This window comes from Pantherophis guttatus, chromosome 1 (genome assembly GCF_059756535.1).
Source record: "Pantherophis guttatus breed Tessera chromosome 1, ASM5975653v1, whole genome shotgun sequence".
Lineage (NCBI taxonomy): Eukaryota > Metazoa > Chordata > Lepidosauria > Squamata > Colubridae > Pantherophis > Pantherophis guttatus.
The window spans coordinates 335,668,769-335,696,284 of NC_142063.1; the positions used below are offsets into that span (position 1 = coordinate 335,668,769).

Sequence of the window (27,516 nt, forward strand, 5' to 3'; positions counted from 1 at the left end):
CTTTCTCACCCCTCTTTCTCTCCGTCATCTTTTTCTCCCCCCTTTCTCTCTTTCATCTCTCTTTCTCTCCTTCATCTCTTTCTCCCTCCCCTTTCTCTCCTTCATCTCTCTTTCTCTCCACCTCTTTCTCCTCTCCTGCCTGGGCAGCAGCGGCAGCGCACCTACCGCACCATCGGGTCGCCCCTTGGCTTGGAGGCGACACCTTAAGCCTGTGCCCCACTGCACGTGCGCCCGCTCGGCTGCACCTGCAGCCGGGTCCGGTTGCTCTTACTGAGTTTTGCAATGGGGCAGACGATGCCCCTCCTCCTCCTGGAGCCCATTACGATGCAGAGCATCGGCTGTAGCCTGGGCAGCCAGTGTTCTGGGGCGGAGAAAAGTCGCCCGTCTCCCCCAGTGACTGGATGGGGTAGGGCAGCCTGGCACCGCGCAGGTGGGAGGCAGCCACAGGACAGTCCTGCTGGGTTGGCGGCAGGCTGAAATGCTTGGATGGGGTAGCCAGCGGCTCACAGCTGCTGGCCACCCCATCCAAGCACCTCACTAGCCACGCAGCCGCCAGCCACTAGTGAGGTGCTTGGATAGGGGTAGGCCGTGGCTGGCAGCCGTGCGGGTGCAGGTCGACCACCTTTCCCAGCCCCACTTCCCCGAGGGCAGCATTCAGCTGTACTTGCCTGTTCTGCTGCTGGAGTGGTCGGGGGCAGTCCGAGGTGGGCATTCAGGAACAGAGTGGGAGGCCGCCATGGGCAAAGTTAGGAAAGCAGGCTGGGCCATGTGGTCAAGGAGCCAAGGAATAACTGCAGGCAAGCTGTGCAGCACTGCAAGCGAGGCCAATAAATAGTGGTGGGTGGGGCGGGGCGGGACAGGGTGGGGCGGGGGGCGGACGAGCCAGCAATTTAACAAACAGTTCGCTGTGCTGTGAGGCCAATAAATTACAAAAAAACACCGAACTGTTTGTTAAATTGCTGGCTCGTCCACCCCTCGCCCCGCCCCGCCCACCACTACTTATTGGCAATAAATAGTGGTGGGGAGGGGCGGGAGAGCCAGCAATTTAACAAACAGTTCGTGTGCTGCAGAGGGCTGAGGCCAATAAATAGTGGTGGGGAGAGGCGGGGCAAGGGGCGGGGCAAGCCAGCAATTTAACAAACGGTTCAGCCGAACCACCTAGAACCGGCAGAATCCCACCACTTAATATATGTGAGTGCAACAAAATCACGCAAACTGATTACAAAGATAGACATGATTGAGTTGCTCAATTAATCCACTGGTCATTATGTAAAAACTATCTGTATCCAAAAAGTCATGGGAACATAAAGTGGAAAAGTTGCTGAAAATAAGACAATGAAGATCTTTTGGGACTTTCAAATACAGACGGATCGTCATTCAGAACATAACACGCCAGACATCACAGTTGTCGAGGGCCGAAGTGTACAGTTTATTGATATCGCTGTACCAGGAGACACCAGAGATGAAGAAAAATAACTGGGAAAAAAAATCACAAAATATCGCCATCGACCTGGCCATCGAAACTACACGGCTATGGATGAAACATGTCACAGTGATACCCATTGTCATCAGGGCACTTGGTACCATGTCCAAGAATTTTACAAAACACATCAACAAATTGCAGCTTCCTGCACTAACACCAGCAGAACTGCAAAAAACTGCACTACTCAGAACATCATATATTTTAAGAAGATACTTGGTTGATACCTAGGATGCTGGCAGCAACCCGAATCAACCATTAGCACCAGTCAATCATATTTGTGACACATTTTTAAATGTTCAGTTGACTGAGTTTTATGTTTAATGAATAAAAGAGATAATAATAATATATGCAAGAAATAGGACGTAAGATGACTATTCTCTGTACTGAATAATAAAAAAGCCAAGTTCCTTGCCTTAAATCTTCAAAAGAATAAAAAAGGAAACATTTCCTGCCTCTTCAACCCACTACTATGATGGCACTGGAACATTTTTCCAGAGGGCAACAAAGTTCTAAACATTAAAAATGCTAATAAAGTTAAAAATCAGGTGGTGTGCGATTCTAGACTGAATCCATGTAACAGAAAGGAAATGGAATAGAAGAAAAACAAAAAAAATACAAAACCAGCTTCCCAATGTTGAGAAATGGTACAGTGTTACAGGATATTTTTTCTCCTCTCAATCATCCATCTTTTCTTTCTTCTTTCTTTTTCTCCTTCCCTATCATTTCCTTCCTTCCTTCCTTCCTCCATTTCCTCTTCTCCTCTTCCCACCCTTTCCTCTCCTCCCTTCTCCTCCTGCCTTCTCCCCTCCCCTCCCTCCCTTCTTTTCCTTCTCTTCCTTCTCTTCTTCCTTCCTTTTCCTCTCTCTCTCCCTCCCTCCCTCCCTCTTTTTTCCAATTTTGCAAATACTTAGAAAGGACCAGAGTCCAGCCTTGCCACAGGGCTAATCCATCCCTTGTGAAGTACGTTTTTTAACATTATTTTTATTGAAGAATTTTATACAGAAGTAAAAATGATATAAATTTAAGAAAAAGAAAAATGAGAAAAATGGTGAATAAATAAAGAAAAGAAAAGAAAAGAAAAGAAAAGAAAAGAAAAGAAAAGAAAAGAAAAGAAAAGAAAAGAAAAGAAAAGAAAAGAAAAGAATAAGGAAGCAGCTTCCAATCTTCTTTTCAGCAGTTACAAATAAACTGATCATCAGTCCTCTTCCTTAAGGTTACATCATGGTTCCCGTCTTCCCATATTTTGTCTTTTCTAATTCCTTGGGTCCATAAATCACCAGGTTTCCCCCCCCCCCATTTTCAGCAAAAAGTCCAAAAAGGGTCTCCAGTGACTAATAAATGTACTTGTTGTTGAAATGTATTTGAATATTAGTACTTAGTCAGACAAGTCAAATTCTTCATTTCTGCAAATTCTGTCATCTTCAACAACCGTAGTTTTTTTCTGAATCTTTCCATCTTGGTGCATCTAATAATCTTATTGCAGTTACCATATAATAAAACTTTGTGAAGGACTTTTTTAATATTAGAGTTGGGGCTTTCAAATGTTGTGAGGGGGACTCCTGTCCTTAGAAAATTATAGAAAACTTTCTGTTTTGTTGAAGTGATTTAGAGACAATCAGCCACCCGATTCCTATACCTACAAATTTGTTTGAGAATTTCAGAAGACCATTGAGTTTTGCCTATCTAGACGTTCACCAAAACTATTGTTATGTATTGAATGTATATAGTTGTGTTAAAGTGAAACTAACCTTTAGATGACTCTAACTGTTAACTGTTCCCAGTTGCAATATATGGCTGTGAAAGTTGGACCATAAGAAAGGCTGAGTGCCAAAGAATTGAGGCCTTTGAACTCTGGTGCTAGAGAAGACTCCTGCAAGTCCCTTGGACTGCAAGGCAATCAAACCAGTCAATCCTAGAGGAGATCAACCCTGACTGTTCTTTAGAAGGCCAGATCCTGAAGATGAAACTCAAATACTTTGGCCACCTAATGAGAAGGAAGAACTCCCTGGAGAAGAGCCTAATGCTGGGAAAGATTGATGGCAAAAGAAGACAGAGAATGAGGTGGCTGAATGGAGTCACTGAAGCAGTCGGCGTGACCTTAAATGGACTCCAGAGGATGGTAGAGGACAAGAAGGCCTGGAGGAACGTTGTCCATGGGGTCGCGATGGGTCGGACATGACTTCATAACTAACAACAACAACAACTGTTAACTGTGCTAAAGTGAACGTAAGCTTTAGATGACCCCAACTGTTTTGGAGGGAAATTTAGAACATTTATATTTGGGTGGGCTTTTTCTAGTTCTATGATTGGTTAAGGCCCTGTGGGTCTAGAGTATAAATAACGGTCATTTGCCTCCAGTTCCTCCGTTCCATTTTTGAGTCAATAAATGCTGTTGCAGCTATGCTGGTCTGGTTCTTGCCTACTGAAGCCCACTACACATTAACTATCCCTGCTAAAAATCAAGGTATGCTGAATTTCTTAACTTTCCCAATAGCAGGAAAGGAGGAGGAGGAGGAGGAGGAGGAGGAGATCTGGAAGAAGAAGCAATCCATTCAACAGTATTCACTCATTCGTTCATTCATTCATTTATTCATTTTTATTTCTCAAATTTGGAGACCGCCCATCTCCTTCACAGAGCGATTCTGTGACCAATTTAGCATATGTTCCAGGATGTGAGAATAAGTTCTCCATTCTAAGGAAGAAATTTGAACTCCAGACCTTCTCCTTCTCATAGGGCAAGTCTTCCTCTTTAATCTTCATGATGATTTGGCCCTGCTTTATTAATTTCCCATTAAACCAATTCCTATGGAGATCTAATATTCACTCTTAAAGCAGAGCAATTCTAGGCACATTAACCTCCACAAAATAGGAGGGCCCACTCAGTGTCACCTCCCAAGAAACTAATATGTCTTTCACTGGCATGGAATATAATGAGATGTTCAAATATAGAAAACTGAGTTACTGCTTCTTTCACTTAGAACATTTATCTACCCAGGTCCTTCCAAGTCCTTAAATGCATTGCTTATCATTTACTTTTGACCTTGTTTTACCAAGATCAATCTGTCAGGAGGGTATCTTTTCAAATCTTCTTTATTTTATTAGTCTTGCGTTACATAGCACATCTTTACATGCACAAATTACATAGTACTGTAAGTTGTGTGTATTTGGGATATATGTTTTTATCTCTCGTGTTGGTAGATATGTGCAGTTAGTTGCAATATATAGAAGTTAGTGTGTGTTTGTGTGCGCACTGTGTTTGAATGTATGTATCTTTCTTTCTTTCTTTCTTTCTTTCTTTCTTTCTTTCTTTCTTTCTTTCTTTCTTTCTTTCTTTCTTTCTTTCTTTCTTTCTTTCTTTCTTTCTTTCCAGTGGTGGGATTCAAATAATTTAACAACTGGTTCTCTGCCCTAGTGACCAGCTGGGTAGGCGTGGCTCGGTGGTCATGTGACCATGTGGGCGTGCCCAACTCAACGTCACTCACGTTGTAATGTAATAAGGGTTAACCAGAGAGGCAGTTTCTGTAAGCAGGGTAATAAAGATTAGGCTAGAAACAACACCAGAATGTTTCCTTCCTGCCTTCCTTACGGGATTAGCCCTGTAAAGTGGAAAAAAACAAAATAAGTTTTCTTCCAACAACCAATTCTCTGAACTGCTTAGAAAGTTAACAACCGGTTCTCCCAAATAGATGCGAACTGGCTGAATCCCACCACTGTATCTATCTATCTATCTCCAGTATCTATCTATCTATCTCCAGTATCTATCTATCTATCTATCTATCTATCTATCTATCTATCTATCTATCTATCTATCTAACTATCTAACTATCTAACTATCTATCATCTATCTATCTATCGAACTCCCCTTTAAGAGAAGAAAAAAGAGGAAAAATTCCATTGCAAATGTGTAGATCTTAATGAAATTTATTAATGAAATTTATTAATTATTAACTATTTCATAAATATTTGACTATATTATTAGGATGATAATATTTCCCCAGTTTCAACGGCTGTGTTGATTGTGACTATGCCTGAGAAATTAGATAATGGTCAGATTTGCTTTGGGAAGGAAGGAAGGAAGGAAGGAAGGAAGGAAGGAAGGAAGGAAGGAAGGAAGGAAGGAAGGAAGGAAGGAAAGAAGGAAGGAAGGAAGGAAGGAAGGAAGGAAGGAAGGAAAGAAGGAAGGAAGGAAGGAAGGAAGGAAGGAAGGAAAGGAAGAAAGGAAAGAAGGAAGGAAGGAAGGAAGGAAGGAAGGAAGGAAAGAGAGAGAGAGAAAGAAAAAAGAAAGAAAGAAAGAAAGAGAAAGAAAGAAAGAAAGAAAGAAAGAAAGAAAGAAAGAAAGAAAGAAAGAAAGAAAGAAAGAAAGAAAGAAAGAAAATGTTACTTGCTTTGGCTATTGGTTCATGGCTAGTTTAATACTCATTGGTTTAATAGTTTTCTGAAAACCAACAGATCAGGGCCCCTTGGTTTCTCCTGCCTGAGGAAATAGGACGTCCCAAACATTCATTGTGCCTTTAGCCTATTTTCATTAATCTGAAAAATTATCGTGAGAATTCTGGTGTAATGCCCTCATTGGAGTTTAGGGATAACGCGAGAAGCCAGAGAGTCTGCAGGTCCCCGGAGAACAATGAAAGTGGGGAAACTGTCTCACACCACCATCTGCAAATTAGGAAAAGTAGAAAAATCAAAAAAAAAAACCCAAAGAATTTAACACATTCTTTCCTCCATTCTTCTGTTGCATCATAGCGGGCTCAGAGAAGGGTCACACCATTTGAACAGATGCCTTGCAAATGGCTTTTAAAATTAGAACGGATTCTAGCAATAGCAATAGCACTTAGACTTATATACTGCTTTACAGTGCTTGAAACAGCCCTCTCTAAGCGGTTTACAGAGTCAGATTCTAGCCCTGAGAATGCAGGTTGCTCTTCCTTGGGCTCTTGGTCTACTGCACAGATAGTATCAGATGAGTTTTCAACTTACAACCATTCATTTAGTGATCCTTCAAAGCACTGGAAAAAAAATGACTTACATCCATTCATTGCACTTATGAGGGCCATCTGTAACAAAGATAGTCCTTGACTTATAGTAATACCTTTAGTGACTGTTAGAAGTTACAAGGACACTGAAAAAACAGTGACTTACAACTAGCCTTTGCATTATGACATTGCTAATATTCCCCACAATCACATGATCCAAATTTTGGTACTTGATGACTGACATGTATTTACAGTGATTGTAGCATCCCAGGGTCGTGTGGTCGCCATTTGCAAATTTCCTAGCTTGCTTCCGGCAAGCAAAGTTGACGGGGAAAGCTGGATTTGCTTAGCAACCATGTGATTCATTTAATAACTGCAGTGAGTCACTTAACAACTATGGCAAGACGGTTGTGAAATCGGGTGCAATTCATTTAACAACTGCCCTGCGTAGCAATGGAAATTCCAGCTGAGGTGGTAAATAGAAGATTAGAACAAAATAGAACTGGAAGGACTTTCAAATATGGGATTTGTTTTATAAATGGTTGGATAATAGAGGTAGAAATTAGGAGCTGGGAAAACATTATTATGTAAGCAATCTACCCAGACAATACACTATTCACAAAGCACTTGTATATGTTAAATGAAAATGTACAAATTAACTATTTAAAAAAAAAACAGAGCTGGAAGGGATCTTGGAGATCTTCTAGTCCAGCCTTATGTTCAATAAGGAGAACCTATACCATTTCAGATAAGTAAGTGACTGTCAATTCTTAAAAACTTCCAGTGGTGGTCCACCCATGACTTCTGAAAGCAAGCTGTTCCAGTGGTTAATTGTCCTCACTGTTAGGTCATAACTATTTCAGTGTTTAAATAATTTCCTAAAAATGGATTTGGTCAAATAAAGGTAATCCTCAACTTAGTTTCGTTCATTTTGTGACCATTGTAACGGTGGTGCAGTGGTTAGAGTGCAGTACTGCAGGCTATTTCTGCTGACTGCCAGCTGCCTGCAATTTGGCAGATCGAATCACACCAGGCTCAAGGTTGACTCAGCCTTCCATCCTTCCAAAGTGGGTAAAATGAGGACCCAGATTGTTGGGGGCAAGATACTGACTCTGTAAACTGCTTAGAGAGGGCTGTAAAGTATTGTGATTTGGTATATAAGTCTAAGTGCTATTGCTATTGCTTTTCAAAGTTACAATGGCACTGAAAAAAGTGACTTACGACTGTTGTTTCATACCTATGACTCAGTGGTGGGTACCTTCCGGTTCGGCCCGGTTCCCCCAAGCCGGTAGCGGTGACGATATGACGTCACCGAACCGGTTCTCTTTGTTCGGGAGCTGCCCACCACCACGTTATTCTTACCTTTTATTTGGCCCCGCCTCCAATCTATTCGCTGCCTCCCGAGCCCCAGCTGATCAGCTAGAAGGGAAAAAAACTGTTTAAACTCTTGCCACGGGACTGCAAAGGGCCAAACTACAGCTGATCAGTGGTAAAAGGCAGTGTGGTGGTAGACCGGTGCCTCCAAAAACAAATGAGTACACCGATGCCTCCAAAAACAAATGAGTAGACTGGTGCCTCCAAAAACAAATGAGTAGATCGATGCCTCCAAAAACAAATGAGTAGACCAGTGCCTCCAAAAACAAATGGGTAGACCGGTACAGCTCTGCAAGCAGTTAAAAGCCTGGTAGACCAGTACCTCTGCTAAATCCTAAAGAATTGTCACATGACCATCAAACCACGCCCACAAAATAAGCCACGCCCACAGAACCGGTAATAAAAAATTTTAGAACCCACCCCTGCTATGACCACTGCAGCATCCCCATGATCACATAATCAAAATTTGAAAACTTGGCAGCTGGTTCATATTTATGAAAGGTTGCAGTGTCCCAGGATCATATGATCATGTTTTGAGACCTTCTGACAAGCAAAGTCAATGGGGAAGCCAGATACATTTAACAATTGCAGTCATTCACTTAACAACTGTAGCAAGAAAGGCCGTAAAACAGGGCAAAACTCACTTAACAAATGCCTCACTTAACATCAGAAATTTTGGGCATCATTGTGGTCATAAGTCAAGGACTACCTGTAAGCTTAATCAGCCATAAATTCTTTTGGTGTTTTTTTTTTAAACATCCCAATATATTTTTTTGTGTTCAATGTATGCCGACATTAATTTTAAAAAATACTTGAAAATTACACAAGCAAACACATTGAGAGAGTCTCAGCGGGTCTGGGCTGAGACGTACAAGGCATTAGACTGGAAAATAATAATCATAAAAAACAAATCACAGAAAAAGACAGCAGCAAAAATGCTCTTACATTTTTGGCAAAGCTATCCAGACATGTCCTCAAGTCACTAAAATTCAAGTTTGATTTAAAGGAGAGAGGTCTGTGTGTGCATAGCCTTACACACATCGTGTATTTAGTCGCATTTTAAAATGTGCCCCTTTTTAAGGGTGTTTTGGTTAAAACGGCAGATTGATGGGAGTTGCAGTGGAATTGCATAATAAGTGAACATTTGAGGGAAATGCTAAATAATTCGGGGGCATGTTCCTTAAAAGCTAAGTCGTGTTTTAACAAATAGGACTCCCAGCACTTTTATAATGAAAGAGTCATCAATTGCTTTTCATTGAGGTTTTTAGAATGCCAGCTGTTTTATATCTAAATCCATTATAAGGTAAATCTCCGGGGGGGGGGGGGGCTTGGAATGGGTAAGTGAGAAGGGCCTTGGGGAGGGTTACTCCTATTTGTAGCCTTTTGCTGTGAATCGATCTGGGATCCTCGAGTTTCTGAGGTGCTCCAGTGGAAGGAATGCCAGAAGAGATTTTAGAACACTTTTGGAGAAAAACAAAAAGTAATGGGCATGCCAAATTATGCCCACATAATAATTTTTGTTTTGTGAGCTGCATGGGTTATAAGATAAGTGTTAATACCACTTTATAATGCCTTGGTAAGGCCACACTTGGAATACTCCATTGAGTTTTGGTTGCCACGATGTAAAAAAAGACGTGGAGACTCTAGAAAGAGTGCAGGAACTGGGTATGTCTAGTTTAATGAAAAGAAGGACCAGGGGAGACATGATAGCGGCGTTCCGATATCTCAGGGGCTGCCACAAAGAAGAGGGAGTCAAACTATTCTCCAAAGCACCTGAGGGCAGGACAAGAAGCAATGGGTGGAAACTAATCAAGGAAAGAAGTAACTTAGAACTAAGGAGAAATTTCCTGACAGTTAGAACAAATAATCAGTGGGACAACTTGCCTCCAGAAGTTGTGAATGCTCTAACACTGGAAGTTTTTAAGATGTTGGATAACCATTTGTCTTATAGTTCTCGACTTACTGTCATTCATTTAGAGACCATTCAAACTCAGCAGGAGTCTTTGGTGCTCTCTGAGCTTGCTTGGTTTTCTTGCAGACATTTCATTTGGGTAATGAAATGTCCCAAACTACCCAAATTACCCAAACGAGGGAACATCATCAGTGCTAGTAAGGAGTGCAGTTTGCTGTCAGTTTATATTCTGCTGGTTTGCCCTGTCAGTGTTGGTGGGGGTGTTCTTAGAGATTCTTTCATTGGGCTTTGCTGTTGGCTTCTTTGGCAGTTGATTGGGGTATTGTTTGCTTGATTGTTGGTCTGGCGTTAACTTTGGAATTAATCCAGGGGTGAAATCCAGCAGATTCTGACAGGAGCCTGGATAGCTCTGCAGACAAGGCACTGTAATTTAACACCAGCTGTCTGCAATTAAAGTAAGTTCGAATCTTGCCAGGCTCAAGGTTGACTCAGCCTTCCATCCTTTCTAAGGTAGGTAAATTGAGGACCCAGTTTGTGGGGGCAATAAGCTGACTTTGTATAAAAATATACAAAAGTATGAAGGCTATTGCTTAACGCACTGTAAGCTGCCCTGAGTCTCCGGAGAAGGGGGGCATATAAATAATTAAAAAAAAGGTTCTGGAGAACCAGTAGCGGAAATTTTGAGTAGTTTGGAGAACTGGCAAATACTACCTCTGGCTGGCCCCAGAGTGGGGTGGGAATGGAGATTTTGCAGTATCCTTCCCCTGGAGTGGGGTGGGAATGGAGATTTTGCAGTATCCTTCCCCTGCCATGCCCACCAAGCCACACGATGCCCACCAAACTACACCCACAGAACCAGTAGTAAAAAAAAATGGATTTCACCACGGAGTTATTCTATGCTGATTTGGGTGTGTTCAAACTTATAATGGGACTGAGAAAATTGACTTACAATCAATCCTTCCATTTATGACTGTCACAGCACCTCCATAGTTGTATGATCAAAATTAGGATGCTTGGGAACTGAGTTGTATTTACAACAGTTGCAGCCTGCTGGGGCTGCCATTTGGACTTTCACAGCCAGCTTCCGATAAACAAAGTCAACTGGGGAAGCCAGATTGATTTAACGACCATGTGACTCACTTAGCAACTGCAGTGATTCCCTTAACAACCATGGCAAAAATGTCAAATCGCCTAGGACTCTCTTAACGACCACTTGCTTAGCAATGGAAATTCTGGTCCCAATTGTGATAATAAGCTGAGGACGAGCTGTGCTGTATTATTTTAAATTGTTTTGTATTATGTGGTATCCTAATTTGGGATAATGATCCGATAGCTTATTAAATAAAGTAGTAAATTTTATATGGAGAGACATGCAACAGAAATAAACAGTGGCATATTCTGGTGGATTAATTAACTGACCCCACCTCCCTTCTGGGCTTCCTTCCCCCCCCCTCATCTTTCTAATTTCATATTGTTGTACTCCCATTGTTTATTTTTATTGTCTTATTCCTTTGCTATTGTTATCTTTACATTTTTTATCAATTTTTCCCCCCGTTTCTTGCTGTAAGCCCTATTATTTGTTGTAAGAGCGAGATGGGCAGCAAATAAATTTAACAAATAAATTCTGCCTGAAAGGCATAACATAAATTCAGAACACTGCCAGAAGAAATTCTCAAGCAATCCAGGGATACGAGAGGGGGGGGTGGAGAGAAACAGGAGCTTTTTCACAAATGACAAGTTTTACTTTACACGGACATCTGCCTCGTGTTTTTCCTTATTGAAAGAAGTATCTCTTTCTCTACTGTACTAGGTACCAAACCCGTGCACTTGGGTATGGGATATATGGAAGGTGTTTCTGCTTTGACTTTTACAATGATTATGCAGTTTTTGTTTTAAGCTTGGCTGCTGTTTATGTTTCTATGGTTTTTATAGTCATGTGTTTTACAGTGTTTTTGTATATGGGTAGCCATTCAGTATCATGAATTTGAGATGGGCAACCATAATAAATAGATAGATGATGATGATAGATAGATAGATGATAGAGAGATAGATAGATAGATAGATAGATAGATAGATAGATAGATAGATAGATAGATAGATAGTAGAAAGAAACATAAAGAGATCTTTTATTCATTACTGTTAAATACAATGAATAATATGTACATTCAGAGGATACATTTCCCAGAGTTATTTCTCAGACCCTAGTAGAAACTAGAAAACTAGAAACTAGCTTGATAGATAGACAGACAGATAGATATGATAGATAGATATAGATAGATAAGAGATAGAGATAGAGATAGAGATAGAGATAGAGATAGAGATAGAGATAGAGATAGACAGACAGACAGACAGACAGATAATAAATTAGATAAATAGATAGCTAGATAGCTTGATAGATAATAGATAATGGATGGATGGACGGATAGGCAGACAGACAGACACATGATAAGTAGAGATGATAGATGATAGACAGACAGACAGACAGACACAGGTAAAGGTTCTGTCCAGTCGTGTCCAACTGTAGGGCATGGTGCTCATTTCTGTTTCTTGGCCGAGATAGCTAGCGTTGTCTGAAGACATTTTCTGTGGTCATGTGGCCAGCATGGCTATATGCCAAAGGCGTATGGAATGCTGCTATACCTTCCCACAGAAGTGGTACCTATTAATCTACTTGCATGCTTTCGAGCCGCTAGGTGGGCAGGAGCTGGGGCAAGTAACAAAAGCTCACCCCATTGCAGGTCTCAAACTTTAGCTGTCAGTTTTCCACCTGACAAGCTCAGCATCTTTAGCCACTCTGCCATCACATACCCTTAGACAGATAATAAATTAGATTAGATTAGATTAGATTAGATTAGATTAGATTAGATTAGATTAGATTAGATTAGATTAGGAGAGAGAGAGATGGATATGTTTTCTCCTCCACCTTTATCCTTCACGAAAAAAAAATCACTCCAAGTTTAAAAACTGATTTTAACCTGGGTTGGGATTAAAAAGAGGCATAAAAAACAGAGCTCATTGAAATAAATGTGAAAGAAGTCAATGTTTTTTTTAAAAAAAATTGAACATTCTCCTTAGCATTAGAAAAAGGAGGAAGATAATTCAGCCAATAAATCTTTATTGCCTTTCTTTGTCTTCCCGTTGAACAAATCAATCATATAGTAAAAAGCATCTATTTTAATGAGCATTTCTGTAACAGGGAGGTGATTCGCAATTTTTCGAAGGATTTTACAACTGCGGTCGTGACATTTGCTGGACTGAACAAGACTTAGGTGGGGGACGGGGGCGGACTAGCCAGATCTCAGGGGAACCTGGAAAGGAGTGCTCCCCTCCCATTAAGATTTTTCTGTGAGTAGAACGGAATAGAATAGAATAGAATAACAAAGTTGGAAGGGGCCTTAGAGGTCTTCTAGTCCAACCCCCTGCCCAGGCAGGAAACCTTACACCACTTCAGACAAATGGTTTCCAACATCTTCTTAAAAATTTCCAGTGTTGGAGCTAATAAAGATAATAGAGGTAGAAATTAGAAGTTGGAAGTATACCACTCTGTACAAGTAAATAATATTATTATTACTGTTACTATGTATAACTAAATTGACCCAGCACATTGTTCATTAAGCATTTATGTATGTTAAAAGAAAAATGTATAAATATTTTTTTTTTAAAAAAAAGATTGTTCTGTGCGAATGAGGGGAAATGTCGAAAAATAGGGAGAGGCGATTTGCAACAAAAGCTGGAAAGACACTGAGTTTCTTGGCTGTGGTCCCTAAGTTAGCTTCAATGGCACCACATGCCACCCCCCACCCCCAATTTCTCTGGAATCCTCTTCTTCTCCCTTTGAAAGTATTTCTAAAGCCAATTCTTTCCCATCGCATTGAATGAGAATTGATTGGGGCACGGATTTGAGTCTTTTGAGCGCTGTTGTTACTGGAGATGTGTTGGACAGGCAGCCCAGTTCGTGATTTGACAGCACTATCTCTAAAGGAATTGATTAACACAGCAAAGATGAATAAAAAGATAGGGCTAGCGGAATAATTAAGTCAGCTCTTTCCTCTTTTGTGTTTCTTTTTTTTCCTTTTTAATAGAAAAGCGGGTAAGATTTCTAGCCTCTGACACGGCAAAATGCCCTGACGGATGGCTTGCGATGGTTTCTAATGTTCCTTTTTGTGGAAAACAAAGACGAGGATTACTGAAGCAATTGCTAAATTTCAGTCTTCTGCATGAAAAAGCATGCAGAGGGCTAAGTTTTGTCCCGGGTCACTAAGCTGGCTGATTATTTTATTTGCCAGTGTCTGCTGGATAATTGGTTATATTGAGATTCATGCTTTTAACTTTGGGACCTCAGTGCTGGGAAATTTCTGTAGGCCTGTGACCTTCATAAAAGGATTGTTTGAGTTAGAAACTGGCTGAAAATATTAATAAATTCAAAAGCTGAATAAGCTGTTAGCAAAGGCTCTGTCTCCAACATCTACCCTAAATATTTTATTTATCTAGATCATAGAATGTAGAATAATAGGGAGGAAGGGACCTTGGAGGTCTTCTAGTCTAACCCCCTGCTCAAGTAAGAGATCCTATACCATTCCAGACAAATGGCTGTCCAGGCTCCTCTTAAAAGCCTCCAGTGATGGAGCACCCACAACTTCTGGAAATAAGCCATTCCACTGATTAATTGTTCTCACTGTCAGGAAATTTCTCCTTATTTCTAGATTGATCTCTCCTTGATAAGTTTCCATCTATTACTTCTTGCCTGGCTGGGGAATTCTGGGAGTTGAACAGTGGTGGGTTCCTCCCGGTTCGGCCCAGGTTCGCCGAGCCGGTAGCGGTGACGATATGATGTCACCAAACCGGTTCTGCCCCCCCGTCCCCCGCCCCCCTGCCCCCCCACATTATTCTTACCTTTTATTTGGCCCCACCCCCAATCTATTGCTGCCTTCTGAGTCCCAGCTGATGGCTAGAGGGAAAAAAACTGTTTAAACTCTTTCCACGGGTTTCAAAGGGCTGCCCTAGGTTTAGGTTTAGGTTTAGGTTTATTTGATTTGTATACCGCCCTACTCCCGAAGGACTCAGGGCGGTGAACAGCCAACAATAAAATACATAAATACAAAAAAATTAAAAACCAGATAAAATCAAATTAAATCATTTTGGCCCAGACTGATTAAAACACCCCAATAATTTAAAAACAGATTAAAATTTACATATTTAAAAAGGGAAGAAAATTAGGCCAAGCCCGCCTGATGGAATAAAAAGGTCTTCACAGCACGGCGGAAGGAGCGCAGATCCGGGTTCCTCCGTATCTCCGGGGGGAGCTCATTCCAGATGGTAGATGCCCCCACAGAGAAGGCTCTCCCCCTAGGGGCCGCCAGTCGACATTGTTTGGCTGACGGCACCCGGAGGAGTCCCTCTCTATGAGAGCCCTACAGCTGATCAGTGTTAAAACAAATGAGCAGACCGGTGCCTGCAAAAATAAATGGGTAGACCAGTGCCTGCAAAAATAAATGGGTAGATCGATACAGCTCTGCAAGCAGTTAAAAGCCTGGTAGACCAGTACCTCTGCTAAATCCTAAAGAATTGTCACATGACCATCAAACCACGCCCACAAAATAAGCCACGCCCACAGAACCGGTAGTAAAAAAATTTAGAACCCACCCCTGAAGTTGAAGTCTACAAGTCTCAAAGTCACTAAGTTTGGAGACCCGTTACAGATAATTGAACACCTATTTTTCCCTTTCATTTCCAGAACAGGCATAGCTGCTCCCTCTGTCTGCATATTTTATCTAGAAAATTCACAGGTCAAAACCCAAGAAAGTTCAACTGCCTCTTGAAAAAGCACCTTTGGGACAGTCACTCGGGTATTTTGTTTTTTGCAATCCAGATATGGCATCTCTTGAAACTGCTTCATAAAACAGCATCTCAAGCACATCAAAATAAGCATCTCAATCCATACCCCTGTTTCCAAGACCAGTGCAAAGCATCTGTTTGGATCCATATCCCTTCAGCAGTTTTAACAGTTGCAGGATATATCTCTTTTAATGTACTTTTCAAAAGCAGAAGTCTTTGAGCTGCTAGAACAGGCTAGATGGTGATGCAAAAAAATTTGTGACAAATTGTGTTACATTTTCACAGGAAGAATCATGTTGCAAAGCACCTTGTTCAAAAATATTGAAACCATCTTTCCTAGACCTAATAAGTTGTTTACGCTGGCTGGGGAATTCTGGGAATTGAAGTCCATGCGTCTTAATGATGGCTTTGTAATCAAAGATTCCCTAAACCTTTGTGGTGACAACACGGGAAAACTACAAGATCCGAGTTGAAAATTCCACTATATTTTGGATTATTGATTTTCATAAGCATTGTCTTTTGGTTGATGTTTGAACTACCTCTTAAACATTGAAAATATATTCTTCCTAATTTTTGTTAAATTTGTTGAATTACTTCTCCTTCTGATACCTTGATACTATGGTTTGTGTGGTCTACGGCAAGGATTTTGTATGTTCTGTTTTGCAAACGGCCATTGTCAATTACGTACTTCTTAATGTTTGCATCTTCTGCATTTCATTTCTCTGTTATTTTTCAATATAGAACTTAGAGCCTAAGCAATTGTCAGTATTTAGATATCCTTGATTGATCTCGGAATAGAATTGGGCCTAGTCTTTAGCTTGACCTCTTGGGTATTGTTCTCTCCACAAAGTTTTTGCTGCTCTGGCAGGATAAGGTTAATTTCTTTCTGTTTAGCTAGGTTATAGGTAAGTTTGGCAACCCTGCCCTTACTGGCCAAAGTAGAAACATGTTTTTTTTCATAAGGAAGTGTTTAGGTATTATTACTTACTTCCCTTTTCCTGTTCATCATTTTCTGTTACAAGCATTGATGAGAAAGAGAAGGGAAGCGAGACCATTCCAGCCTCCATCTTCCATTCAGAAAAGCCACTCACAGTTTTTCAGCTGCCATCTCAACCCATCTGGGGGTATTGCAGGTGAGTAAATATCCTTACACACCTTTATTCAGTTTTAGGCAGAGGTGGATTTCAGCAGGTTCTGACCAGTTCTGGAGAACCAGTAGCGGAAATTTTGAGTAGTTCGGAGAACCAGTAAATGCCACCTCTGACTGGCCCCACCCCCATTTATTCTCTGCCTCCCCTGTTCCTAGTGCATGTATGAGAAGAGCTGCCAGAAGGCAAGAGCAGCTAAAGCAAAGAGGACAACTCGGGAGTAGGGCCAAGAGATGATTGGCCCCTCCTATAAGGCTTAAAAGACCAGTAATGGCTCTTGGGCTCTTTGTCAGAAAACAACGTTGATAGTCTTGCTGCACTTATCTCTTGTTGGCGTCTTCTGCTTCTGAACTTTGCCAAGAGAAGCTTTTGGCAGTTTGCCTAATTATACCAAGGTTGGTGATTAGACCGAAGAATTTGTGTTATGAAGAGTTTGTTTTAATTTAGTTTGAACTATGCTGAGAATGAGTTAATTCTCAGCTGTTCTAATAAAGTCTGTTTGTTCTGGAACTGTTTACGTCGATTACTACCTACTCGGGCCTGGGTCACAACAGCTGCTAGTTGTTACTCATGTTGTAATCATATACTATTGCTTTTTTTTTTTTTTTTACATTGTACCGGATCTTGGAGCACTGAATAAAGTTTAGATGGTGAAATACGGTCTTCTTTATTGAATGGCAAGAATGGTTAACTGCCCGGATGGCTTTCCGTAAGAGCCACAACAATGGTGGTATTCAGCCAGTTCTATCCTGTTCGAGCGAACCGGTAGCAGAGGCAGCGGGAGGCTCCGCCCACCCACCCGGATGTCATTACATCATATTCTTGATGCTTTGTGCATATGCAGAAGGTCCTGCGTGTACACGCTCACATTTGTGAACTGGTAGTGAATGTAAGTGAATACCACCCCTGAGCCACAAATTTATGGATTAGCGAGTTCAGGATAAGTATTCAAAAGTCCTTATATATACCTTATTCAGCGTCACGATCCATGTCTCTTAAAATGAATGCACTCTTATTTAATCATTTAAGGGGCAGAAAGCCATTGTGTTTGCAATGTTTCTGGAACTATTGTTATTATAAAACAGGGCTGTCAAACTCCAGGCCCATGGGCTGAATGCGTCACACACTGACCACGTCTACGGCAGTGGTGAAATCCTAATTTTTTACTACCGGTTCTGTGGGCATGGCTTGGTGGGCGTGGTGTGGCTTGGTGGACATGGCAGGGGAAGGATACTGCAAAATCTCCATTCCCACCCCACTCCAGGGGAAGGCTACTGCAAAATACCCATTCCCACCCCACTCTGAGGCCAGCCAGAGGTGGTATTTGCTGGTTCTCCAAACTGCTCAAAATTTCTGCTACCGATTCTCCAGAACCTGCTGGATTTCACCCCGGTCCACGGCCAGTTTAGCGAAGGGGTAAAAAGTTGCGATACATCACATGACAACGCCGTGACGCCGTGAGTTTGACACCCGTTATAAACCAATTAAAGAAATATGTTTATGAAAATAATTTCCAGCAAACTAATTTCATTGCTAAACCTATAATCCCCAACACACTTACCTGGGAGTAAATCCCATTGTACTCGTCAAGTCTTACAGCTAAATACACACGTACAGGATTATCCTGTAAATAAGAAATAGCAAGAAGCTACTGCAATATCTTCGTGTTTCATATGCAATGGCGGGAAAAAAAAAGACAAAGACAATTATTGTTTTTTTTTCCATTAACTTGCTTCACTAAAAATATTTATCAGGATGAGTTTTGAAACAAAAGAACCAACAAACCAAAACCCCAGGGGAAAAATACACATTTGAATTGCCAAAAACCTCTATAAAAATGTCGGATACTCTTGAGAAAATATTGCTAGTAGGCAGTAAGGATAAGAGAAAGGACACTGTTGCTTCCCGCCCCCAGCCACATTTCCCAGAATTAGCAGTGCACAAAAATGTTAAAATTCGTAGCCATTTATAGAGAAAAGGACACACACAGGCAGAGATGCTAATGGCTTTTGCCTCGGTTTATAACCTAATTTCCATCCTTCATTGCTTGCCTTTCATAGCACTTAGTACCCTGAAGACTGTCCAAGTCTTAAGAATTTGCATTCATCAGCAGACTCTGTGCAAATCTTGCTTTTAAATGCTATAAAATCCTAGCCTTTTCTTTAATTTCATTATTCGGTCTTTCCTTTAACAATGCAGCTAGCTGGCTGCAGGGCATCATCTTCGCAAATACATTTTTGGCAGCCCCGTAAAGTTCCTCTCACGTAGGGCTTTGTCCACGATCACAATAAACTGATCTATCCCTTCTTTCATTTCCTTTGTGAAGGGTTCAAACCCTTTCTGCTTGGCTCCCGACCGCTTGAAATTCCCGTCTCGATTGTTTTCAACACAGAGGAGCCGGTCGTAAGTCACTGTGATGTTCAGAAATTCAACCATCTCCCTCAGCTTGGGAAGAAGGGCTTCTTCTAAATCTTCGTAATGAACCACGAGGAGATGCTTGCCATATTTAAGCCAATCGAGCACATGAGAGGCCCACCAAGAAGCATAGCTGTTTACAAAATCAGGCCATTCTGCGGGGTGAGAAAGACAATAAAGATGCTTTATGCGGCTTTTTGAAGCACTGTGCAGAAAAAAAATCTGTTGCACCTTCTTAAATCTTAGTCAACTAATGGTCAGCACTAAATTGGCACTAGATAAGAGTCAACAGAATTCAAAGGGGGGCTGGACTTGGACCATTTCTGGGAACGTAACGATTCTAGGCTGATTCCTCACTTGATTCTGCCCCAAGCTTTGCCTGCTCATCTCCTACAGTAGGTAGCCATAAAAGAGTCAGAGAAGAGTAGAAATAACATTTGAAATACAGCTGTTCGGCTGGCTAACATAAGAGAGAGGGCCTTTTCTGCAGTGGCCTCACATGTCTGGAAGGGTTTGCTTAAAGCAGGGGTATCAAACTCAAGGATCCAGCCCTTGGGGTGCTTAGATCTGGCCCACAGGGCCACCCTGGAAATAGCAAAGGACCGGCTTGAGGTGCCTCTGCCAGTGAAAATGGAGCCACAGCCCTCCTGAGCTCCGTTTTCACTAGCAGAGGATTGCAGGAGGCCATCCTAGCTGAAAACGGAGCTCGGGAGCCTGTTTTCGCTGGCAAAGCACTTGGGCCACCACAGGCGCCCCCGACATGAGTGACGTCAAGATGGCCACACCTACCATGACCACATACACCCCCGCTCCCTCGAGGTCAAACACAACCCTGATGCGGCTCTCAATGAAATAGAGTTTGACACCCCTGGCTTAAATGGTTACTACTTATGGGAAGGATTCAATGAGTTCCAATCTATGTTAAAAGTGATAAAGGTAAAGGTAAAGGTTCCCCTCGCACATATGTGCTAGTCGTTCCCGACTCTAGGGGGTGGTGCTTATCTCCGTTTCAAAGCTGAAGAGCCAGCGCTGTCTGAAGACGTCTCTGTGGTCAGGTGGCCGGCATGACTAAACGCCAAAGGTGCACAGAACACTGTTACCTTCCCATCAAAGGTGGTCCCTATTTTTCTACTTGCATTTTTTACGTGCTTTCGAACTGCTAGGTTGGTAGAAGCTGGGACAAGTAACGGGAGCTCACCCCGTTATGCGGCACTAGGGATTTGAACTGCTAAAAGTGATAGCAGCTCCCAATTTATCTGTGGGCAAGAAAAGAACTGCTACTCACTCACTTTGAGATCCTTTATATTTTCATTCCAGAATGAATTAACCATCTGAGGAAGTTGCTGAGAGATGCTATGGGTGGATTTGGCTGTGCTTCTAATTGACCCTTCTCTGTTGCCATACCAAACTGACCGCAATCCTTCCATGGTAGGAAGAAATATTCCCAGGGCCAAAATGATCACAAGAGAGCTAGCTATCCTAGTTACCTTTACTTTTCCAGTTCTGGTCTGTGGCATAACCAAGATGGCCAGCACATTTCCGGTTGAATTCCGCCACCAACGATTTGTACGGGTTGCGTATCAATAAGATGGCCGCATCAAACATTTCAATTTCCTTTCTGCCACTCTCATGTGTTTTGACACAAATAGTTCTTCTGCTTCTCCAGTGGTCCTTTTCTCCTTTGAAACCTGGCCAGGATGTAAAGACTGGGGTTACTATTTCCAGAGTCTCTGATATATGTTACGTGAGAAAATACCTTCTTCTCTATAATTCCTCCCCATTTATTGAAATCATCTGAAGTAGTTCATCTACAAATGCAGGGATGGGATTCAGCTGGTTCGGACTGGTTCAGGCGAACCAGACGTTAATTTTAATCTGGTTCGCCAAACCGTAGTTGCAAGGACTGGTTGACCCCACCCACCCCGCCCCTCCCAGGAGTTTCCACCTGGCCCATTTTGAATGCCAGGTAAGTATAGCGTCTGCACGGAGGCTCTGGGAGAGCAAAAAATGGGCCGCCCAGAAGTTCCAGAAGCCTGGAAACGGGGTCGTTTCCGGCCTCTGGAGGGCCTCCGGAGCCTGGGGGAGGCCGTTTTCGCCCTCCCAAAGGCTCAAGAAAAGCCTCTGGAGCCTGGGGAGGGTGAAAAACAGGCCTACCGGAAGTACCAGAAGCCCAGAAATGGGCTCGTTTCTGGCCTCTGGAGGGCCTCCGGAGCCCAGGGAAGGCCGTTTTCACCCTCCCGGAGGCTCAAAAAGCCTCTGGAGCCTGGGGAGGGCAAGAATGCCCCTTCCGCCATGGTGCAGGAGGCCGAGTAGGCCACGCCCACCATGGCCACGGCCACCCAGCAACCAGGCAGAGAACCGATTGCTAAAAGTTTTGAATCCCACCCTGAACAAATGATGTAATTGTTATCGGGTGGTAACCCAGGTCAAATCTTTTCTGTAGTTATCCGTGTTTCCATTCACAGAGCAAAGTGAAGCCTTTGTTGACATTTAAAAATAGCCATTAAGAGCTTGGTTATTAAAAATGGTGTGTTTAATTGTTTATGACTTAAATTAATTTTCATTCTGAAATTATTTTTTATTTAATTTATTTGCTGCCCATCGTGTAGGTGGGCTACAGTATAAAAATATTTAAATCACCAAAGATAAATATTCCTGATACAATAAAATGAAAACATCATCAAAGTCAAATCATAGTTACAAAATAGGAATGTCAACATTCCGAGTAATGCACCCATTGAAAGATGAACTCCAAGGTAGGTAAATTCCTCAAAGAACATATTTATTAGATACATCATATCAGCACAGCCAGTGAAAACCAACTCTAAAAGTTCCCATGATTTTCACCTAATTAAAAGAGTAAAACTTCCCCATTTCCCAGTGTCATCAGTCACATTAATATAGCTGGCTGGTTCCTCTCCTCCTTCACCAGCCACCTGTTACAATGACCTTGGTTCCCACAGGAAAACTTTTTATTTTGACAATATGCTGCGCTATCTATTTTCCGCTCTCCCTTCCCCCTCTCAGGCTTCATGGCAACTGTGAGGCAGCACAAAATGGCTTCATCCAAGTTCACGTCAGAGGTGACGGGAAGGAGAGAGCCAGTTTGTGGGGGATGGAGGTGAGATTGGTTGTTAATTAATCAACCTCCTCCAGTGTGATACTCCCCCACTGGTCTTAAGATCCTTACAGAAGGTCAGTAGAGCCAATCTCACCTCAGGGGGTAAAATATTCCAAAGGACAGGAGCTATGGCAGAGATCCAGGGGTGAGATTCAGCCACTTTGGACCAGTTCGGGCAAACCGGATGCTAATTTTACATCTGGTTCGCCGAACTGGTAGTTGCAAGGACTGTCTGGCCCCATCCTGCCCACCCTGCCCCTCTCCTCCCAGGAGTCTCCACATGGCCTGTTTTGGATACCAGGTAAGTACAGCGCCTGCATGGAGGCTCTGGGAGGGCGAAAAACGAGCCTCCCGGAAGTTCGGAAACAGGCCCATTTCCTGCCTCTGGAGCCTGGGGGAGGCCGTTTTCGTCCTCCCAGAGGCTCGAGGAAAACCTCCAGAGCTTAGGGAGGGTGAAAACATCCCCCCACCATGGTGCATGAGGTCGAGTAGGCCACCATGGGCACGCCCATCCAGCAACTGGGCAGAGAACCGGTTGCTAAAATTTTTGAATCCCACCCCTGCAGAAAAGGCTCCTTTCCTGGATCCCACCAGCCAAAATTCTTTGGCTGATGGGATTTGCAGTATGCCTCCTCTGCCAGCATGGGTAGGGCAAGCCAGTCCCATCAGGGTAAGACAGTTCCTCAAGTAACCTGGAGCCATGCCATGCAGGGCTTTAAAGGGTAATAACCAACACCTTGAATTGCACCTGGAATTGATATTTAAATATCTTTAGAAATTCTAATTATATGCTTGCATAGTATAATTGGTGAGCATTATTTAGCAATATAAGCATGTGATGGTGAATGAGGAATTAAATAAATGTAGGCTCCAAAATTGGAACTAAAGAGAGGGGTGATCACATTTAGAATACACAATCTTGGGTTTGGTCAAAAGAGGGTTTGAAAGAGGTTTTTCAGAATGAGCAGAGCGCAAGGATACATCTCTTCAAACTGGAAACCTCACTACTTTAATTAGTCAACTCATAAAAGCAATCGTATCTTTGTTCTGTTCTGTTCTGTTCTGTTCTGTTGTCCTGTCCTGTCCTGTCCTGTTCTATTTTTATTTTATTATTATTTTTTTTAATTATTTGCCATCCACCTCACCACAGGCCAGATAAAAGCAACCGTGTCTTTAATATGATTCATTAATACAGCCATTCTTACTCCAGGCTCAGATAAAAGATGTAGTCATTTTAATGTCAAAATCCTAATAGCTATGTCTTTTATGAGCTAGCTGTAGCAATATTTAGCATTTGACATTTTCCAGGGTTATGTAGAAGTCTAAAAAGAAGGGACTGTTTCAAATAGAAACTTTTGGATCCATTCAGAAGTATTTCTTTCAAATAATTTTCAAAGCATATGCATCCATAATAGATAGATAATAGGAATTTAGAACACCTTAGCTAATGTAATTGGGCACATACAGTAGTTATCATAACTATTTTCCTTGGAATTCTGGTAGCTGTATTCTCAAAAGATCTAGAAGATAGTAGCAATTGTCTAGCTTGCAAACCAAAAGTAAACCAAGGGTTATAGAGACCATGCTGCAAATGTAGAGAAGTTAATGTAGAGTGGTTTTACCCCTTAACAGGCATTTGGAGATGGGTAACCATTGTGGCACCCATTTTGGAAAACCACATACCACATGTCTCAAAGTGTTTTGTCAGGAGGCAATTGGACTTTCTTGTTTTCTCTTTGAACACATTTCACTTCTCCTGCAAGAAGCTTTTACAGCTCTGACAGGAAAGTGGGGAATGGAAGGATTTATATATGAAGAAGGAACTTCTTGGATGAGAAGCGAAACGTCTTCGAAAGAAAAAACAAGAAAGTCCAGTTTGCCTCCTGAAAAAGCACCTATGGGACAACCATGATCTGGATAACTGAGAATCTTTACAGACTTTTAGCTATACAATTTGAGATGCACACCCTTTGATTTCTAGAAAAAAAAATGCAGATTACAGGAACCAGAAACACTACTCATGTGACCCTAAGCATACAGATAAACCTCCAAGTGCTTCAACGACCCTCTAAAACAGTGTTTCTCAACTTTGGAAGTTTGAAGATGGGTGGACTTCAATTCCCAGAATCCCCCAACTGGCAGCTGCCTAATGCTTTAGGTCAGCAGCGCTGGCTGGGGGATTCTGGGAATTGAAGTCCACCCATCTTCAAGCTTCCAAAGTTGAGAAACATTGCTCTAAAAGGATGTAAATGACCAGCTGTCTGCAAGGAATATAAATCCTTCCATCCCCCCACTGTCCTATCAGAGCTGAAGAAGCTTCTTGGATGAGAAGCGAAACGTCTTCAAAAAAAAAAAAAAAACAAGGAAGTTCAGTTGCGTCCTGAAAAAGCACTTTTGGGACGATCATGACCTGGATGACTGAGAATCGCTACAGACTTTCACCCACCACATGGCGCCATAGTTTAGGTTGTCCATTGACTTCCAAAAGATTGCCTGCTTCTAATCCACAGCTTGATCCAATTCAGTCTAGCGAAGAGTCAACACATACCTTTATTATACAGAGTTCCATCAAAGTAATAGCTCCCTGTGTAGATCCCTGTGGCATGCTCTATCAAATGGCGAACCCACGTATTTCCCGCTCCTGGGAAGCTTGACAAAGCAACAAGGGCTTTTGATTTGGTGGGGAGAAAATTCCGGTCAATACAACGGGTATCTGCAAGCAAACATAGATGACATATTTGACCACAGTCAAATCAAAACTGTTCCTCCCATTACTTATTAAGTTGCTTTTTTGCTAATACTGTCCAGTGGTGGGATTCAGCCAGTTCTGTTTGGCTCGCATGAACTGGTAGCAGTGACTGTCGGAGGCTCTGCCCACGCTGCCCGGACATAATGTGTAACTACTGCACATGCGCAGAAGGCTGTGTGCATGCACAGAGGTGGCATGAGTGAGCGAAGAGAGCGTGCATGGCATGCATGCTCGCATTTGTGAACTGGTAGAGAACGTAAGTGAATCCCACTTCCGATAATGTCATATGGGGGCGACATGGTGCTCCCATGTAACACCTCTCCTGCGCGAGCTGCATTGGCTTCCGGTGGTCTTCCGGGTGCGCTTCAAGGTACTGGTTCTCATCTTCAAAGCGCTCCATGGCTTAGGGCCCGGTTATTTACGAGACCACCTTCTGCCACCGATAACCTCCCACCGGCCAATACGCTCCCACAGAGAGGGTCTCCTCAGGGTGCCGTCGGTCAGGCAATGTCGACTGGCGACCCCACAGGGAAGAGCCTTCTCTGTGGGGGCACCAGCCCTCTGGAATGAGCTACCCCCAGGGATACGACTGATCCCGGACCCCCGAACCTTTCACCGGGCTCTGAAAACGTTTCTATTTCGGCAAGCTGGGCTGGATTAAAATGTTTTATTGGTGAATTTTATGGGTAAGGGGTTTTAAATTGGGGAAAGCCATTAGGGATTTAATTTTGTTTTAAATGTATTTTAATGTTTATATTGTATGTTTTTTAATCTTGGCTGTTCACTGCCCCGAGTCCTTCGGGAGAGGGGGCGGTATAAAAATTAAATAAATAAATAAATAAATAGATAGATAGATAGATAGATAGATAGATAGATAGATAGATAGAATAACAGAATGACAGAATTGCAAGAGATTTTTTAGGTCATCCAGTCCAACCCTCTACACAAGCAGGAAACAACTATATCATTTCAGACAAATGGTTATCCAATCTCTTTTTTAAAAAACCTCCAGTACTGGCGCACCCACAACTTCTGAAAGCAAACCCTTCCACTTGTTTATTGTTCTCACTGTCCGGCATTATAAAATGGCATTAACACTTCACATGATCTTGATTCTATCTCTCTATTATTGCAACCTAGGACTGTGTTGGCTTTTTTGGCAGCTACGGCAGACTTCTGGCTCATATTTAAGTGGTTGCCCACTAGGACTCCAAGGTCCCTCTCTTGCAGTTACTACTGTTGAGCCAGGTGCCACCTATTCTATGCTTGTGCATTTGGGTTTGTGGAGCCCAATTGCTATCTTGAGATGCTGGATGAACCAAGCCAATATGTTAAGCTGTGATTTGGTTTTTTGGGTGTAGCATGCTATGTAAAGAGAGCATTTACGTGGTATGAAGCCAGGTTAAATTATTATGTGTGAGCCCAGTAGGACTCTATAGGAAGTATTGCTTATTTTTAAAATGTTGACATTTATTTATATCTATTTACTATTTAAATTTAAAGCTGCCCAGAGTCCCTCGGGAGTTGGGCGGCATAAAAATGCAACTAATAAATAAATAATAAATAAATAAATATAGTAAATTTCTAGCCTATCTTTCTTCAAGGGAATTGGCTTTCTTTCTTTCTTTCTTTCTTTCTTTCTTTCTTTCTTTCTTTCTTTCTTTCTTTCTTTCTTTCTTTCTTTCGTTCTTTTTTTCTTTCTTTCTTTCGCTTTCTTTCTTTTTCTTTCTTTCTTCTTCCTTCCTTCCTTCCTTCCTTCCTTCCTTTCTTCTTTCCTTTTTTCTTTCTTTTCTTTCTCTTTCTCTCTCTCTCTCTTCCTTCCTTTTGCCATGATTTTTATTCAACTTGAGCCACCCAGAGTCACATGACAGCAAGATGGCTGGCATATAATATCTCATAAATAAATATATCATTTTGTTTCAGGGTCTATTGGTCAAAGGGGCGGATGGCTGAGATAACAGTGGGGAAACTGGAATTTGAAAATCTTCCTTTTTTTTTTTTTTTAGCAAAAGCAGTTGGAGATCTTTTTAGAGATGAACTTGGACACACAGGGACACAGACCTACAGACTGTGGTTTATCTTTCACTGCAAATGGCTTCCAGGCAGCATTAAAGAAGATGAACATTGATAAGACACAGTTTCAAGGGGAAATGCTCAGAAGTTGTGAAACCATGAAATGAATGCAGCTCAACCACGGAGGGGGGGGGAATAGTTTAAAAACCCTGTAAACCTTCTGAAAACAGCATTAAAAGCACAGGAGAACAGAACAGAGTATAGGATGAGAGTTTATTTACTTATTAGATGTAGACACTGCCTTTCTTCCAGAAGTTTATCAACGTTAAGCCCATAATTGTTAGGCATAAGGAACCAAAAATGACACAATGAACTGATCGGAGCAGTATATTTATTGTTGCTCGCCTACAGACAGGAATCTTGCCAGACTAAAGCACAACACTGCATAACTACTAGATAAATACTGCAAAGTTTTAGGGAGGGTCTCCCTTCA

The 27,516-nt window shown here is 42.0% G+C and overlaps 1 protein-coding gene and 1 long non-coding RNA gene across 4 annotated transcripts in view; one reads left to right on the forward strand and one right to left on the reverse strand.

Moving 5' to 3' along the window:
- The first annotated feature begins 3,845 nt into the window (after positions 1-3,845).
- On the forward strand, positions 3,846-27,277 carry LOC148116986 (uncharacterized). Of its 2 annotated transcripts, none has more exons than XR_015731621.1 (3): positions 3,846-3,947; positions 16,600-16,710; positions 27,017-27,277. It is a non-coding gene; the product is annotated as an uncharacterized LOC148116986 (long non-coding RNA). The 2 variants fall into 2 exon arrangements; XR_015731622.1 differs by lacking the exon at positions 27,017-27,277 and adding an exon at positions 19,052-19,342.
- The window catches only part of WSCD1 (WSC domain sialate O sulfotransferase 1), a 73,342-nt gene continuing 64,503 nt past the window's right edge, over positions 18,678-27,516 (reverse strand). For both annotated transcript variants that reach the window (XM_034420795.3, XM_060693190.2), the window contains 3 exons: positions 24,810-24,974; positions 20,628-20,828; positions 18,678-19,295 (listed from right to left, as the gene is read on the reverse strand). In XM_034420795.3, coding sequence (XP_034276686.1) covers positions 18,943-19,295; positions 20,628-20,828; positions 24,810-24,974 — 719 coding nt within the window. In that variant the 3' untranslated portion in view covers positions 18,678-18,942. The remainder of the gene's footprint in view (positions 19,296-20,627; positions 20,829-24,809; positions 24,975-27,516) is intronic.